The sequence below is a fragment of the Arachis duranensis genome, chromosome 3 (assembly GCF_000817695.3).
Source record: "Arachis duranensis cultivar V14167 chromosome 3, aradu.V14167.gnm2.J7QH, whole genome shotgun sequence".
In the NCBI taxonomy this organism is placed as follows: Eukaryota; Viridiplantae; Streptophyta; class Magnoliopsida; order Fabales; family Fabaceae; genus Arachis; species Arachis duranensis.
In genome coordinates this window covers 86,623,142-86,638,556 of record NC_029774.3, presented here as the reverse complement: position 1 = coordinate 86,638,556, position 15,415 = coordinate 86,623,142, and the positions used below count along the sequence as shown (strand labels likewise).

The 15,415-nt window shown below is 41.0% G+C and overlaps 1 protein-coding gene across 1 annotated transcript; it reads right to left on the bottom strand.

The window, feature by feature from the left end:
- Positions 1–217: 217 nt before the first annotated feature.
- Positions 218–1,165, bottom strand: LOC107479290 (uncharacterized). Its single transcript, XM_016099432.1, has one exon. The coding sequence runs from the start codon at positions 1,163–1,165 to the stop codon at positions 218–220; it is 948 nt and encodes a 315-aa protein (XP_015954918.1).
- Between the last annotated feature and the right edge of the window lie 14,250 nt (positions 1,166–15,415).

The window sequence follows — 15,415 nt, the reverse complement described above, 5'->3', positions numbered from 1 at the left end:
CTTCCATACCAAAACAATGAAATCTATCTAACCATCCTAGTTATCTAACAAGATCAACAACTAGAATTCCTAAGCAATCAACAACATCAAGAAATCACAAAATTCACAAGAATCTAAACTAAAAGCAAGATGGTATACACAAGGAAGATTTTACCATGGTGGGGTGCCTCCCACCAAGCACTTTTCTTTAACATCCTTAAGTTGGACGGTCAGTCGCTCAAGATTCTCCTTCTCTAGGTGCATCCTCCAATAGGAACACCTCTAGCTCTTTTGGGAGCTTGTCACCATGGTACTTCTTCACTCTATGTCCATTCACCTTGAAAGTTGCTTCACTTTTAGGATCAAACAACTCCACTACTCCATAGGGCTTTATCTCCTTCACCTTGAAAGGTCCTTTCCATCTAGAGCGGAGCTTGCCAGGCATGAAACGAAGCCTCGAATTGTAGAGGAAAACCTTATCACCTTCTTTGAAGTCCTTCTTCTGGATGTGATGGTCATGGAATGCCTTTGTCTTTTCCTTGTAAATCCGGGCATTCTCATACGCTTCGTTCCTCAAACACTCGAGCTCCTCTAGCTGTAATTTTCTGGCTACTCCTGCTTGGGTCAAATCCATGTTGCACTGCTTTACTGCCCAATAGGCTCTGTGCTCAATTTCCACCGGAAGGTGGCATTCCTTACCATAGATGATCCGGAAGGGACTCATCCCTAACGAAGTCTTGTAGGCCGTTCTATACGCCCATAGTGCATCTCCTAACCGGATGCTCCAATCCTTCCTTTGCGGATTGACTACTTTCTCCAAGACTCTCTTAATCTCCCGGTTGGACACTTCCGCTTGTCTGTTGGTTTGCGGATGATAAGCGGTGGCAACCTTATGCACTACCCTATAGTGCTTGAGCAGTGCCTCTACTTTCCTGTTACAAAAGTGGGATCCTTGGTCACTCACGATTGCTTGTGGCGACCCATAACGGCATACAATGTTATTCCTAATAAAAGAAATGACGGTATTGGCATCGTCAAGGCAGGTAGGTATTGCTTCTACCCACTTTGACACGTAGTCCACTGCTAACAAAATATATAGATACCCACTTAAGTTAGGAAATGGTCCCATAAAGTCAATGCCCCATACATTAAATATCTCACAGAACAACATAGGTTGTTGAGGCATTTCATCCCTTTGGGATGTGTTTCCCGACTTCTGACACTGATGGCAAAACACACATAACTGGTTAGCATCCTTGAATAAGGTTGGCCACCAAAATCCACAATCCAACACTTTTTTTGCAGTCCTTTGTGGGCCAAAGTGGCCACCACATTCGGACGAATGGCAAGCTTCAAGAATGGGTTGGATTTCAGACTTCGGGAAACATCTTCGAATTACTTGGTCCACTCCTCAACTTATCCCTTTGATGTTTAGAAAAGTTGGGAGGGAAGAGTTTCGCAACCAAGTAGTTCGCCATTGGGGCAAACCAAGGAAAGCTATCCGACACAGCATGCAAACTATCCAATGGGAATGAGTCATTGATTGGAAATGGATCAGATTTTAAATTATCAAGGCGGCTTAAATGATCTACAACCAAGTTTTGAGATCCACTCCGGTCCCTAATCTCAATGTCGAATTCTTGCAAAAGCAAGATCCAACGTATGAGTCTAGGTTTTGACTCATTCTTTGGCAATAAGTATTTCAAAGCTGCATGATCCGTGTATACCACTATCTTTGATCCTAGCAAATAAGATCTGAATTTATCTAAAGCATTAACAATAGCTAGGAGTTCCTTTTCAGTAGTGGTATAGTTGGATTGTGCTGCATCAAGTGTTTTAGAAGAGTATGCAATGACATAAGGGAGTTTACCATCGCGCTGTGCAAACGCAGCACCTATAGCTTGGTCTGACGCATCACACATTATCTCAAATGGAAACGTCCAGTTGGGGCCTCGCAAAATCGGTGTGGTGGTAAGAGCTCTCCTTAGCTCTTCAAAAGCTTTCACACATTCACTATCAAACTCAAAGTCCACATCTTTTTGGAGTAGGTGCGACAATGGCAAAGCAATCTTACTGAAATCCTTGATAAAGCGCCTATAGAATCCTGCATGTCCTAAAAACGAGTGGACCTCCCTCATAGATGAAGGATGATATGAAGTGGTGATAACATCGACCTTGGCCAGGTCTATAGAAATTCCTTCATGAGATACTACATGTCCTAACACTATACCTTGTCTTACCATAAAATGACATTTTTTAAAATTTAAGACAAGGTTGGTGTCAACATATCTAGCTAAAACCTTAGCCAAGTTCTCTAAGCAAAAATCAAATGAAGTTCCATAAACACTGAAGTCATCCATAAAGACTTCCAGACAATTCTCCATTAGATCAGAAAAGACACTCGTCATATACCGCTGAAAAGTAGCAGGTGCATTGCATAGTCTGAATGGCATCCTTTTATAGGCAAATGTGCCAAACGGACAAGTGAATGTGGTCTTTTCCTGATCTTCAGGAGCAATGTGAATCTGGAAGTAACCAGTGAATCCATCAAGAAAATAGTAATGGGATTTACCCGCTAAATGGTCCAACATCTAGTCGATAAAGGGCAAAGGGTAGTGGTCCTTTCTTGTATTGGCATTCAACCTTCTATAGTCGATGCACACTCGCCATGCATTTTGTACTCTCTTGGTGACCACTTCACCATCATCCTTTATAACCGCAGTGATGCCTAATTTCTTGGGAACAACCTGGATTGGGCTCACCCACTCACTATCAGAAATCGGGTATATGATACCCGCATCAAGTAGCCTAGTGACCTCTTTCTTTACCACATCGAGGATGGTTGGATTGAGCCTCCTTTGCGGTTGCCTAACCGGCCTAGCTCCCTCTTGGTGAAAAATACGATGCATGCACTTGCGAAGGTCAATTCCCACAATATCGGCTAGGCTCCAACCAATTGCCTTCTTGTACTTTCTGAGAACATCTAGGAGCTTTTCTTCTTCTTCACTAGAAAGCTCACTAGCGATAATGACTGGAAACTTTTGGTTGTCTTCTAAGAAAGCATACTTCAAATGAGATGGGAGAGGCTTCAATTCATTCCTTGCCTCAAGCTGAGGTTCCGTTTCGTCAAGCTCACGGAGTTCATTCTCAACAACTTTCTCATGTTCACCCTCTTGGTCATCCGTCTCTTCAACAATATGGTAGCACAACTTGTTATGGTCTTCTTCTTGCACTTCTACTACCACTTCATCAATTACAACATCGGAGAACGGAATGCTCTTTAGGAGGATGCTTCATGGCTTCTTCTAAATTGAACTTGATAGTCTTGTCTCCAACCTCAAAGGAATATGTGCCGGTAAAGGTATCTAACTTGAATTTAGAGGTCTTAAGGAAGGATCTACCAAGTAGAACGGAGGATGAGCTTCTATTTTCTGTTGGAGGCATTTCAAGGATGTAAAAGTCAACTGGAAAGATCAAATCCTTGATCGCCACAAGTACATCTTCGGCTATTCCTGTTACCGTGATCACACTTTTATCGGCCAAGGCAAACCTCGCCGCTGGCTTTTTTAATGGAGCTAAATTCAACCGCACAAAGGTAGAAAGCGGTATGATGATTACACAAGCTCCAAGATCACACATACAATCATGAAAAGTGTGTCCACCAATACAGCAAGACACCAAACAAGGCCCAGGGTCACCACATTTCTTTGGAATAGGTTCCTTCAAGGAAGAAATTGAACTACTCAAGGATAATGTCTCCAATTCTCCTATCCTATCTTTGTGTGTGCATAAGTCTTTCAAGAATTTTGCATACTTTGGAATTTGTTGAATAGTGACGAGCGGATATTTTATACGCTTTTTGGGGGTAATTTCATGTAGATTTTAGCATGTTTTTATTAGTTTTTAATAGAATTTTATTAGTTTTTAAGCAAAAATCATATTTCTGGACTTTACTATGAGTTTGTGTGTTTTTCTTTGATTTCAGGTATTTTCTGGCTGAAATTGAGGGAGCTGAGCAAAAATCTGATTTAGGCTGAAAAAGGACTGCTGATGCTGTTGGATTCTGACCTCCCTGCACTCGGAATGGATTTTTTGGAGCTACAGGAGTCCAATTGGTGCACTCTCAATTGGGTTGGAAAGTCGACATCCAGGGCTTTTCATCAATATATAATAGTCCATACTTTGCGTGAAGATAGACGACGTAAAGTGGCGTTTAACGCCAGTTCCATGTTGCAGTCTTGCGTCCAGCGCCAGAAACACGTCACGAACCAGAGTTGAACGCCAGAAACACGTTACAACTTGGCGTTCAACTCCAAAAATAGCCCAGGCAGGTGAGAAGCTTAAGTCTCAGCCCCAGCACACACCAAGTGGGCCCCAGAAGTGTATTTCTGCACTATCCATCTTAGTTTACTCATTCTCTGTAAATCTAGGTTACTAGTTTAGTATTTAAACAACTTTTAGAGACTTATTTTGTACCTGATGACATTTTTAGATCTGAAATGTGTACCTTTTGACAGCATGTGTCTCTAACCCCATTGTTGGGGGTGAGGAGCTCTGCAACGTCTCGATGAATTAATACAATTATTTCTATTTCTCATTCAAATATGCTTGTTCCTATATAAGATGTTCATTCGTGCTTCACTATGAAGGAGGTGATGATTTGTGAAATTCATCACCTTCCTCACCCCATGAACGTGTGTCTGACAACCACCTCCGTTCTACATCAGATTGAATGAGTATCTCTTAGATTCCTTAATCAGAATCTTCGTGGTATAAGCTGGAATTGATGGCGGCATTCATGAGAATCTGAAAAGTCTAAACCTTGTCTGTGGTATTTCGAGTAGGATTCTGGGATTGGATGACTGTGACGAGCTTTAAACTCACGAGTGTTTGGCGTGATGACAAACATAAAAAAATCAATGGATTCTATTCCGACATGATCGAGGACCAACAGCTGATTAGCCGTGCTGTGACAGAGCATTTGGACCGTTTTCACTGTGAGGATGGGAAGTAGCCATTGACAAAGGTGACACCCTACATATAGCTTGCCATGAAAGGAGCCTTGCAAATTCTGAAAGTAAGAAAGCAGTGTGTTGCAGAGATTCAGAGGACAAAGCATCTCCAAAACTCCAACATATTCTCCATTATTAAGTAACAATTATTTATTTTATGCTCTTTTATTTTTCGTAATTCAAACTGATAATTATAATTGATATCCTGACTAAGAATAATAAAATAACCATAGCTTGCTTCAAGCCAACAATCTCCGTGGGATTCGACCCTTACTCACGTAAGGTATTACTTGGACGACCCAGTGCACTTGCTGGTTAGTTGTGCGAAGTTGTAAGAAATCTTGATTTTGATATTGGCATTACAATTTCGTGCACCAAATAGCATCAAGAAGTGGTATGGTTACCTCAACCTTCTTGAATACTTGAAGCATGTTCAAATCAAATTCCGGTGTCTTCTTTGCTTTCTTCACCATGGAAGGAAATGGAATAGGGATGGACTCATCCACTAGAGCTTTCCTCTTGGGTTCCTTGAGGTTTACTCCTTCTTCCTCATGCCTTTTGTCTACCTCCCCCTTTTCATGTGGAGCTTCAACATTCACTTCTTCCTCATGAATGTCCTCCAAGACCCTTGGAGGTATCTCTTCAAATGTAGTTCCCCACCGTAGAGTGATGGCATTGAGACCGCCCTTTGGGTTTGGTTGGGGTTGGGATGGATGGTTAGAAGAACTTGAGGGTTGGTTGGTATTGTTGGAGGAGGACATGGACATCTTCGAAATCATGTCGGCAAGATTGGCCAATTGAGCACTCATGGCCTCGAATTAAGCCTTATAGCTCTCATCCCGTTTATCCACAGTGGCTCTAAGCTCATCAACTTAATTGGTGGGAGGTGGAAAGGTTTGGTTAGATTGTTGTCTATGGTGTGGTGCTTGGTACTTGGTGTAGTTGTTTTGGTTTTGGTTATGATGATTTTGGTTGCCTTGGTAGTTGTTGTTGCTGTGGTGGTATTGAGATGAAGATTGGTTGTTATTGTGATGAAAAGAAGAGTTGTTCCATCTTTGGATATGATTGCTCCCTTGTGCATTATCCCTCCACCCTTGATGTTGATTACTACCATGAGGGTAGTGGTTTTGGCCTTGAGAAGGATAGGGTGGATGATTGTTATAATTCACATTGGCCACTACAAGGGCATGTTCCTCTTGAATTTGATGGCATTGATCGGTGTAATGTGTAGTGCTAGAGCACAAACAACAAATCCTAGGAGGGCCTTCAAGTTGAACAACTGGAGGTGGGGCTTGGACGGCTTGGATGGAGTAGAATTCCTTTTGATCCTTTTGCATTTGCGTGAGGATGGTGGTCATATCCCGAAGTGCTTTGGTTAGGCTTGATTCGGATGGGGACGGTTCTACCACACCCTTGAGAGGATTACTTCTCAACCTTGTATGTTGTGTAGCTTTGGCAACCTCCTTTATCAAACTCCAAGCTTCTCCCTCCGTCTTGTTTTTTGAAAGGGAACCACCGCTAGAAGTGGTGAGAAATCTTCTATCTTCCACACAAAGACCTCCGGTGAAGTAGCTAATGAGCAAGTGAGTGCTCATTCCATGGTGTGGACAAGATTCCAATAGCCTCTTGAACCGAGACCAATACTCGTACAAACTCTCTTGGTCTCTTTGCATTATACCCGAAATCTCCTTCCGGATGTAGTCGGTCTTCTCCGGTGGGAAGAATTTATCTAGAAACTCTCTTATCAAGAAATCCCAACTAGTAGTAATCTCATCTGGTAGCGAATAAAATCATGTCTTTACTTGTGCTTCAAGAGAGAAAGGGACGGCAAAAACCATGATAGCCACCTCATCGGCTCCATGCCTTCGAGCCGTAGAACAAGCAACTTGAAAATCCTTTAGATGTCGGATGGGGTCTTGACCCGGAAACCCATGATACTTAGGTAGTAGATTTATCAAACTACTCTTCAATTCAAAGTTTGGATCAAGGTTAGGATACCTTGCTTGCAATGGTTGAAGTACAATATCAGGAGCTCCTTGCTCATGTAAAGTGATCCGACGTGGCTCTGCCATGTATGGTTCACCTGTAGGATGCAAATATGTATTAGTAGTGCCAACAGAAGAATAGGAAGTAGCGACTCCAAGTCACTCTCGGTACTGTCTAGTGATTCGGTATGTTCCTCAAGAGAGGCTGAAGTACTAGCCGTATAGTCTAACCGCCGTCTAGCTTGCCGAGTGTGTAACAAAGTTCTTTCAATCTCGGGATCAAAATCGGCTAAGCTAGAATTCGGTTGAGACCGAGTCATCAAACTTGAGAGTCATAGCACAAAAATAAAAGAAGCTAAACTATAGCTAAGTATTGAAAGCAAACAAACTATCTACAATATTCACATATTCACATAACCAATATCAAGGCATATGTTGCAACCATTCTCCGGCAACTGCGCCAAAAATATGATGTACACCCGTGGACTATGTCGGAAGAGAGTTTCTCAATGAAGTTGCATTGCAAGTATAGCTCTACCAACAACAATCCTCGAGGATCAAATTTAGAAGGGAATTGGTTGTCACAAGTTCAACCCCAATAAAATAACCGAAGTATTCAAACCTCGGGTCATCTCACAAGGAATGGGCAAACATGTGCTTCAACATTGGATAGAGATCCGGGGTTGCAAGTCATGAGCAAGAAAATAAACTAGAAATCTTAGCAAGCAAGTAATCTAAAGTGCAAAGAACTAATTCAAATAAGCAAGCAAGATGTAAGCAATTCCAAACTAAGAAGACAACATTCAATTTAATTCTACTCTCAACTAGACAATAGCTACAACTAAAGCAAGACAATTAAGAATTTGGGTTTTCAAATATGAATATCAAAAGCAACTATTGGCTAGGCATGGGAATTGGGGTCACTATCCTTGTCTAATAACCATATATTGACAATTATGAGGAACCAAACTCATTAAATCTACTTCTATACTTGAAGTAAGTTAAATGGCTTGGTCAACATCTACCCATAAGGTCTAACCTCACTACTAATTAAGCTAGTAGTAGGCTAGTGTCAATGGCTACCAAATTGACCACTAAGGGTTCCCAAATCATCAAATCCATTAGACCCAATGACTCAAGTTTACCCAATTCCCTTGGCATAAGCCAAGAGTAAAAAGAACTACTCCATAATCAAGGCAAACAATTCATCAAACACTTGGTAAGCATTAACAAAAGACATGTTCGAATTTCAAATGGATTGAAATTAACAAATACCCACTAACAAATATCAACTTACAATCACTCAAACAACAAAATTAAGCATAGAAATCATCAATGTAACATCAACAAGTCAAGATTCACAACATTCATGCAATGGGTATAAAGTGACAATTGACAAGAATCCATAAACTAACGCAAGATCTAAGCAAAAGTATATAAGGAATTCAAATTAAACGATCAGAACTAGTAATTAACAAAATCCAATTCAAATTCAACAAGGAAAGATCAAATTAAAGCTAGATCTAGAGAAGAACAAGGGTTTCTCTCTCTAGAAGAACAAGGAACCCCAAAAACTAGAAAAAATATGTCTTAGTGTAAAAATGATTGATCCCCTCTTCTCCCTAGCATCCTTGGGTCTTTTTCCATGCAGAAACAGCTTGAAATTAGGCCTAATGTGCCTCAGAAATCGCCAGGCACGATTTCCTTTTAATGAGTTCACGTGCAGCTTCCTGCGCATGCGTGCGTGCCGAGTGCTTTTGTGATCCACGCATGCGCACCAAGTGCGCGTGCGTGACGGTTAGAATTCTCTGGCCTGCACGGATGCGTCTATCCTTGCGCACCGCTTCCAGCTATCCTTATCCACGCGTGCGCGTGTGCGTCGATGCTGCAGTTCCCAAAATCCAAATATTCATGTTCCTTCCTCTTGTGCATGCTTTCCTTCTCTCTTCTAGGCCATTCTTACCCTATTAATTCTGAAATCACTCAACAAATACGTCACGGCATCGAATGGCAATATAGAGGATCAAAATATAGCAATTCTAAGGCAAAATAAGCATGTTTTCTATTTTGGAGCAATATTAGGAAGTGAACACAAAACCATGCATTTCTTGTGAATAAGTGCAAGAAATATTGACGAAAACCCCTAAATTAAGCACAAGATAAACCACAAAATTGGAGTTTATCAAATCTCCCTACACTTAAACCAAGCATGTCCTAATGCTTAAAATAAAAAGACCAAAGATCATGGTGAGAAAGGGTTTATGAAATGCAAACTACCTAAGTGAATGCATGCAACTAATGTAAATTTGTCTATCTACTTGGTCAAGGGTAAATCCATCCTGCAAGAACACATGTGAGCATCTAGGGTGAAAATGATATGTAGTTCATGAGTCCTACCAAATTGAATATCAATATGAAGTGCATATAACTTGCTAAATGAACGATTGTGAAAGCCGAGAACAAGGTGTTGAGCATCGAACCCTCGCCGGACGTGTATCCGCTCTATGCGCTCAAGTGTATAGGGTTCGTCACTCAATCCTCTCCTAATCATGCTTTTCAAGATTTGTCTTTCATCTAACAATCAATAATTACTTAATGCATTCTTACAAGTATCATGAGGTCTTATCATGGGTTGTAACGTGGCTAGGGTGAAGGTAAGGATGTATATGGTCAAGTGAGCTTAAAATTTGAGTCCTTGATTAACCTAGAATCCCACTAGACACATAAAACAACCTATAAAACTATAATACATTACCTAGCTACCCTTGAGTTTCACTTTTTATTTTGTATACTCATGCGTTCTTTTCAATTCATATCCCATATGCATTATTTTTTATTACTTTGCCTTGGGGCATTTTTGTCCCCTTTCATTGCCTTTCTTTTTTTCTTTCACATATATATATATATATATATATTCTTTTCTTTTTCATACATTCTCATATATACACATATGAAATTCTTCTTTTTTTTTTGGTCCCTGATGACTGCACATCATGTACCCTTTTTCTTATCTAAAAGGACCATAAAAAGAGTATAATCTCATTTATCAATGCAATTTCATGAACTAAATGATATATATTATGGTACATTACTTTGAAATGGGTTTGTGTTGAATTTCAGGTGAAAAGAGCAACAAAAAGGAAAGAAAATAACACATGAAGCTGGGCGTGCCACTTGAAGCTATGGGTGTGGCACGCCAAGCCAACATTCCAGCAAAGAAGGTTGAAGAATTTCACTGGGCGTGCCACTTGGAGCTCTGGGCGTGGCACGCCAAGTTGTGAAGCCAAGTCTCAAAGAGGGCGTGCCACTTGGTGCTATGGGAGTGGAACGCCAAGTTTGGGAAGCCAATATGTCAAAGAGGGCATGCCACTTGGTATTTTGGGAATGGCACGCCAGGCTTAAGTCCCAGAGGATTTATTTTGATCCCCACTATGGGCTTGGCACGCCAAGAAGTGGGCGTGGCACGCCGGGGCATATGCCAGCCTGAACTCGTCTCATTCAAATGAAGATATCTTGAGTTACATAACTCCAAATGGAGTGATTCTAGTGCCATTAGAAAGTAGACATCTAGGGCTTTCCATTCATATAAAACACTTTATTATGGACATTAGAATTGATGAAGATATGGACCCCGAAATCACAAGGAGCAAAAGACGTCACTGCAGAGTTACCAGTCTGACCTCTTCTTCTTCAAAGGGACATAACATGAGTTGTAGAGATCTAAATAATGTGATCTTGATGGCGTTGGAAAGCTGACATCAAGTGCTTTCCAATGATATATAACACTCTAGGGTAGACGTTAAAACTGGAGGTGAAAAAGGCCTTTAATTCAGCATTGCAAAACCTGGGCGTGCCACTTGATATCGAAGGCGTGGCACGCTTTATTTTCATAATGGGCGTGCCACTTGGGATTCTGGGTGTGGCATACCAGTTTTAATGGCCAGAGAGCATCATTTAAGGCATGGCACGCCAGAGAGTGGGCGTGGCACGCCGGGCTACCTGACAGACTGACCAATCCACCTTCAAATGGGCATAACTTGAGGTACAGAGGGCCAAATGAGTTGATTCCAAAAGCGTTGGAAATCTAACATCCAGGGCTTTCCAACAATATATAATACTTTATAGTGGACATTCATTTTGAGGCCCAACCAACTGCATACTTTTAACGTTGCAAAGTGGGTCATACTCCAAATGGCAAAATCAAATGGAAGTGGCACTTGGAACCACACGCCAACTTCTCCCTGCATCCCTCAACCTTCAATCAAGCCCACTCCAACTCTCATTCAAGCCACACTTATCAATCAATCAAGGCCACAAGAAGTGTCTAGAGTAGTTTATTTTCATTTCATTGTAATTTGCTTTTAATTTCATTTAAATTTGTAATTTAGGAGAGCCTATATAAGGGCCTTAGTTTCATAGAATTACTCATGCTGGATGGGGGGGAAGTCTTCGGACCCTCTCTGTTCACCATCAGCTTCCTTTATTTTCTTTCTTACTTTTGTAAATATCTTTTAGTTATGAATCACTAACTCTTTCCATTGGGAAAGAGAGCTCTATTATTTTTCAATGGATTGATTGTTTTTATTCTTCTTCTTCTATTCATCTTTCTTTAATTTACTTGAAAGATTTTCGTTCTTCATTCTAGCATTCAATTATCTTGGAAAAGAGATTGAATGTATTTAGGTTTTATGGGAATCTTGGAAGAGGAAACATAAAACCATGCTTGAAATTCTTTCTCACACTTGAGTAGAATCTGGGTTTTGGTGTTTGGATACGTGACATATAATCCTCTCTCTACTTGGACCTTTAAGGGTGTGTGGTATAATCAGGGACCATTCTTTATCTCTTCTCATGAGCAATTAGACCAAGGAATTGGCTATTGATCAAGATTTGAGATATTGAGTCACCAAGAAATTGGGGCTCAATCAATCATGATTGCCAAGAGTTCAATGAGTTGCATGATTGAAGATGAGATAAAATTAGTTAATCTGGAGAATGCAATATCTCTTGATCCCAATGCTTATTTTATCTTTCTTTCTTTTATTTACTTTATGGTTATTTACATTTTCTGCACTTTACATTTCTAGCACTTTACTTTCTTGTACTTTACTTTCCTTGCCATTTACTTTCTTGCACTTTATTGCTTTCCTTTACTTTCATGTCATTTACTTTTATTGTTGCTTATCACTCAAAATTGAATAGTCTAACTAGAATAATCAATCAACTATTGCTTGCTTAATCCAATTAATCTCTATGGATACGATCCCACTCCATTGTGGGTTATTACTTGACGACAAATTTGGTGCGCTTGCTAAAGAACGGATTCATTATATATGGATAGTGAATTCCGGTCATCAGTCCCCTTTTTCTTGGGGTTCATGTATAAAAGTTTCAATGCATATGGTTCAATCATTCAATACATGAGTATGTTCCCAAATCCCAGAATTTTCAATTACAATACACCTCTATATCTACCCAAGTTCCCAAGTATACCCTCCCAATTGAATGATACACATCCTAAATCACCTAAGCTAATCAAGTATCCAAATTTAGGGACATTTACGGTTTTCCACTTAGGGTTGTTGATGTGCTCTTTTTAGAAACAAATAGGGTTTATCATAGGCTCAAAATTGGTTAACAATGGTAGATAAAAGGGTTGAGGCCATTTGGAAAAAGTGACTATTGAAATGATGGTCTCAGTCATGTAAATGCATTCATACACAAAGTAATGGACATATGAAATCAGACAAAGCAAGGATTGCAATCATAGAGAGAGAATAATGCACACAAGAATGGGAATTAATGGTTAGAAAATATAACCATGCAATAGGCTCAAAACTTACATGCTTGTATTCTTAGCTCAATCACTTTGTTCTAAAATACATTCTTGAAGCAAGTTCAACACAAAAAATTTTCAAATTGGTAGGGTACCTCAAAACACATTTTCTTGGGGAAGAAGTTATTATTCGACCAAGTAACTCTATAGAGACTAACTACCATGCAAGGAATATTTACAAGCAAGACTAACTACGCATGCAATGTACTAACTACTAAGCAAAAGATAAATCCATGGGTATTGAAAGGAAGAGATTGTTACCCATGGAGATCGGTCGAACGACCTCCCCACACTTAGAATTTAGCACGGTCCTCCGTGCTACTAAGAATGCGCAAAGGACGGTCGGGACCGGAACCTTCACTATCCCCGTCATCAGAGCTCCTATCACTTGGGTTGGAGGTAGATGTGAATATTTCGGGTTCCTCCATGCTAGGGGTAACACAATGCAGAAGCTTCTTGATGTAAGTGTATCGGCGTTGGTTGCACCGCTCATATCTATCAATCTTCCGGTGTAGATCTTCTATCCTTTGATGGGTGGATCTTTGCTGCGGTGGTGATGATGAGGTGGGAGGAATAATAGATGGTGGGGCTATGTCAAGGCTTGGTTTGTTCATGGGAAGATGTAAGTATTTTCCACTTGGGACCACATTGCCCTTAGCCAGAATTATAGCTTTCGTATCCATGGCATCCCAAGGAACACCCGCAGCAGCAACTAAATCAGATACCAATACTGGAAATGGCAAATTGCCCCGGTCGTGGATTTGACCCATCGCTTGCTTGACAAGAAGCGGAATGTTCACCGGTCTTCCGGTGAGAACACACCAAACAAGCAAAACGAGATCCGATGTGAAGGACGACTTGTGGGTGCTAGGTAGGACATAGTGAGATAGGATCTGGGCCCAAGCTCTAGCTTCTACAATGAGGAAATGTGCGTCAATACACTTGGGTCGCATCCGGAGTTGACCATGGGTCCAAAATGCTTCTGGTTCAACAGTGATTTGGAGGATCGAGTCCCAGTCAAATCCAGACTTTTCTCGTTGACGTAAGACCTCTTGGTAGCCATCCATGTCACTTGGTACTGGTAAGACATTTAGCACTTGCTGAATAGCCTCTTCTGACATTGAGACTTGCTTCTGGCGCAAATGTACCGATTGAAGAGAGGAAAGATGGTAGTTAGTGTAGAATTCTACCACCCATGAGAGGTTGACCTCTTATGGTTTTCTCAGAAGAAACTCCCATCCTTGCTGTTCAATCAAAGGCAGAATACAAGGAGCAACTTTATCCGGCGGAGCGAGTAGATGCTCAGTATGATAGTTCCTCTCAACCATGAAGGGGAACATAAGTTCACAGAAGTGGTTGGGGAATCTTGAAGAATCTTTTGCCGGTTTGCTCTTTTCATTCTCATCAATAAGAGCAGGTGCCTTCGCCTTCCTAGGTAGAGGTTTGGCTCATAGTGAAGAATACGCCTTAGAGCATGACTTTGGAGGGGCCCTCTTTGTGGCTGGTTTCCTTGGAGTTTTCTCCTTGCCTTTCTTGGTGGCCATCCTGAAAAAGGAGGGGAAAGAAGGAAAATGTTAAACCCAAAGGATCAACTCAACAATCATGCAAGTGAGAGGTGTGCCCCAAAGAAATAGTGCAACAAAGTAGTCATAGAAGCATGGGTCACAACACTGGAATGGGATGCAAGAGGAAGGAAAGCATGCAATATGGTATCAGAAGAAGGATCTCAAGCATCCAAAACAAAGAGCAAGTCATGTTTAATGAGTATCAAATTAGCAAGTGGTGGGCGAAATTGTGATCATCAATGGCGCCATCAACATGGTACGCTCAATTGCAATCTCAACTCTTTATCACAACTTCGCACTATTAACCAGCAAGTGTACTGGGTCGTCCAAGTAATAAACCTTACGCGAGTAAGGGTCGATCCCACAGAGATTGTTGGTATGAAGCAAGCTATGGTCATCTTGTAAATCTTAGTCAGACAAACTCAAATGGTTATGGATGATGAATAAAACATAAAGATAAAGATAGAGATACTCATGTAATTCATTGGTGGGAATTTCAGATAAGCGTATGAAGATGCTTTGTCCCTTCCGTCTCTCTGCTTTCCTACTGTCTTCATCCAATCCTTCTTACTCCTTTCCATGGCAAGCTGTATGTAGGGTTTCACCGTTGTCAGTGGCTACCTCCCATCCTCTTTGTGAAAATGTTCAACGCACCCTGTCACGGCACGGCTATTCATCTGTCGGTTCTCAATCAGGTTGGAATAGAATCCAGTGATTCTTTTGCGTCTGTCACTAACGCCCAGCCTTCACGAGTTTGAAGCTCGTCACAGTCATTCAATCATTGAATCCTACTCAAAATACCACAGACAAGGTTTAGACCTTCCGGATTTTAGACCTTCTGGATTCTCTTGAATGCCGCCATCAATTCTAGCTTATACCACGAAGATTCCGATTAAGGGATCCAAGAGATATCCACTCAATCTAAGGTAGAACGGAGGTGGTTGTCAGGCACACGTTCATAGGTGAGAATGATGATGAGCGTCACGGATCATCACATTCATAAAGTTGAAGAACAAGTGATATCTTAGAACAAGAACA

Excerpts from the sequence above, each read along its gene's own strand:
- LOC107479290 (XM_016099432.1), bottom strand. The coding sequence starts at position 1,165 with ATGCCTCAACAACCTATGTTGTTCTGTGAGATATTTAATGTATGGGGC.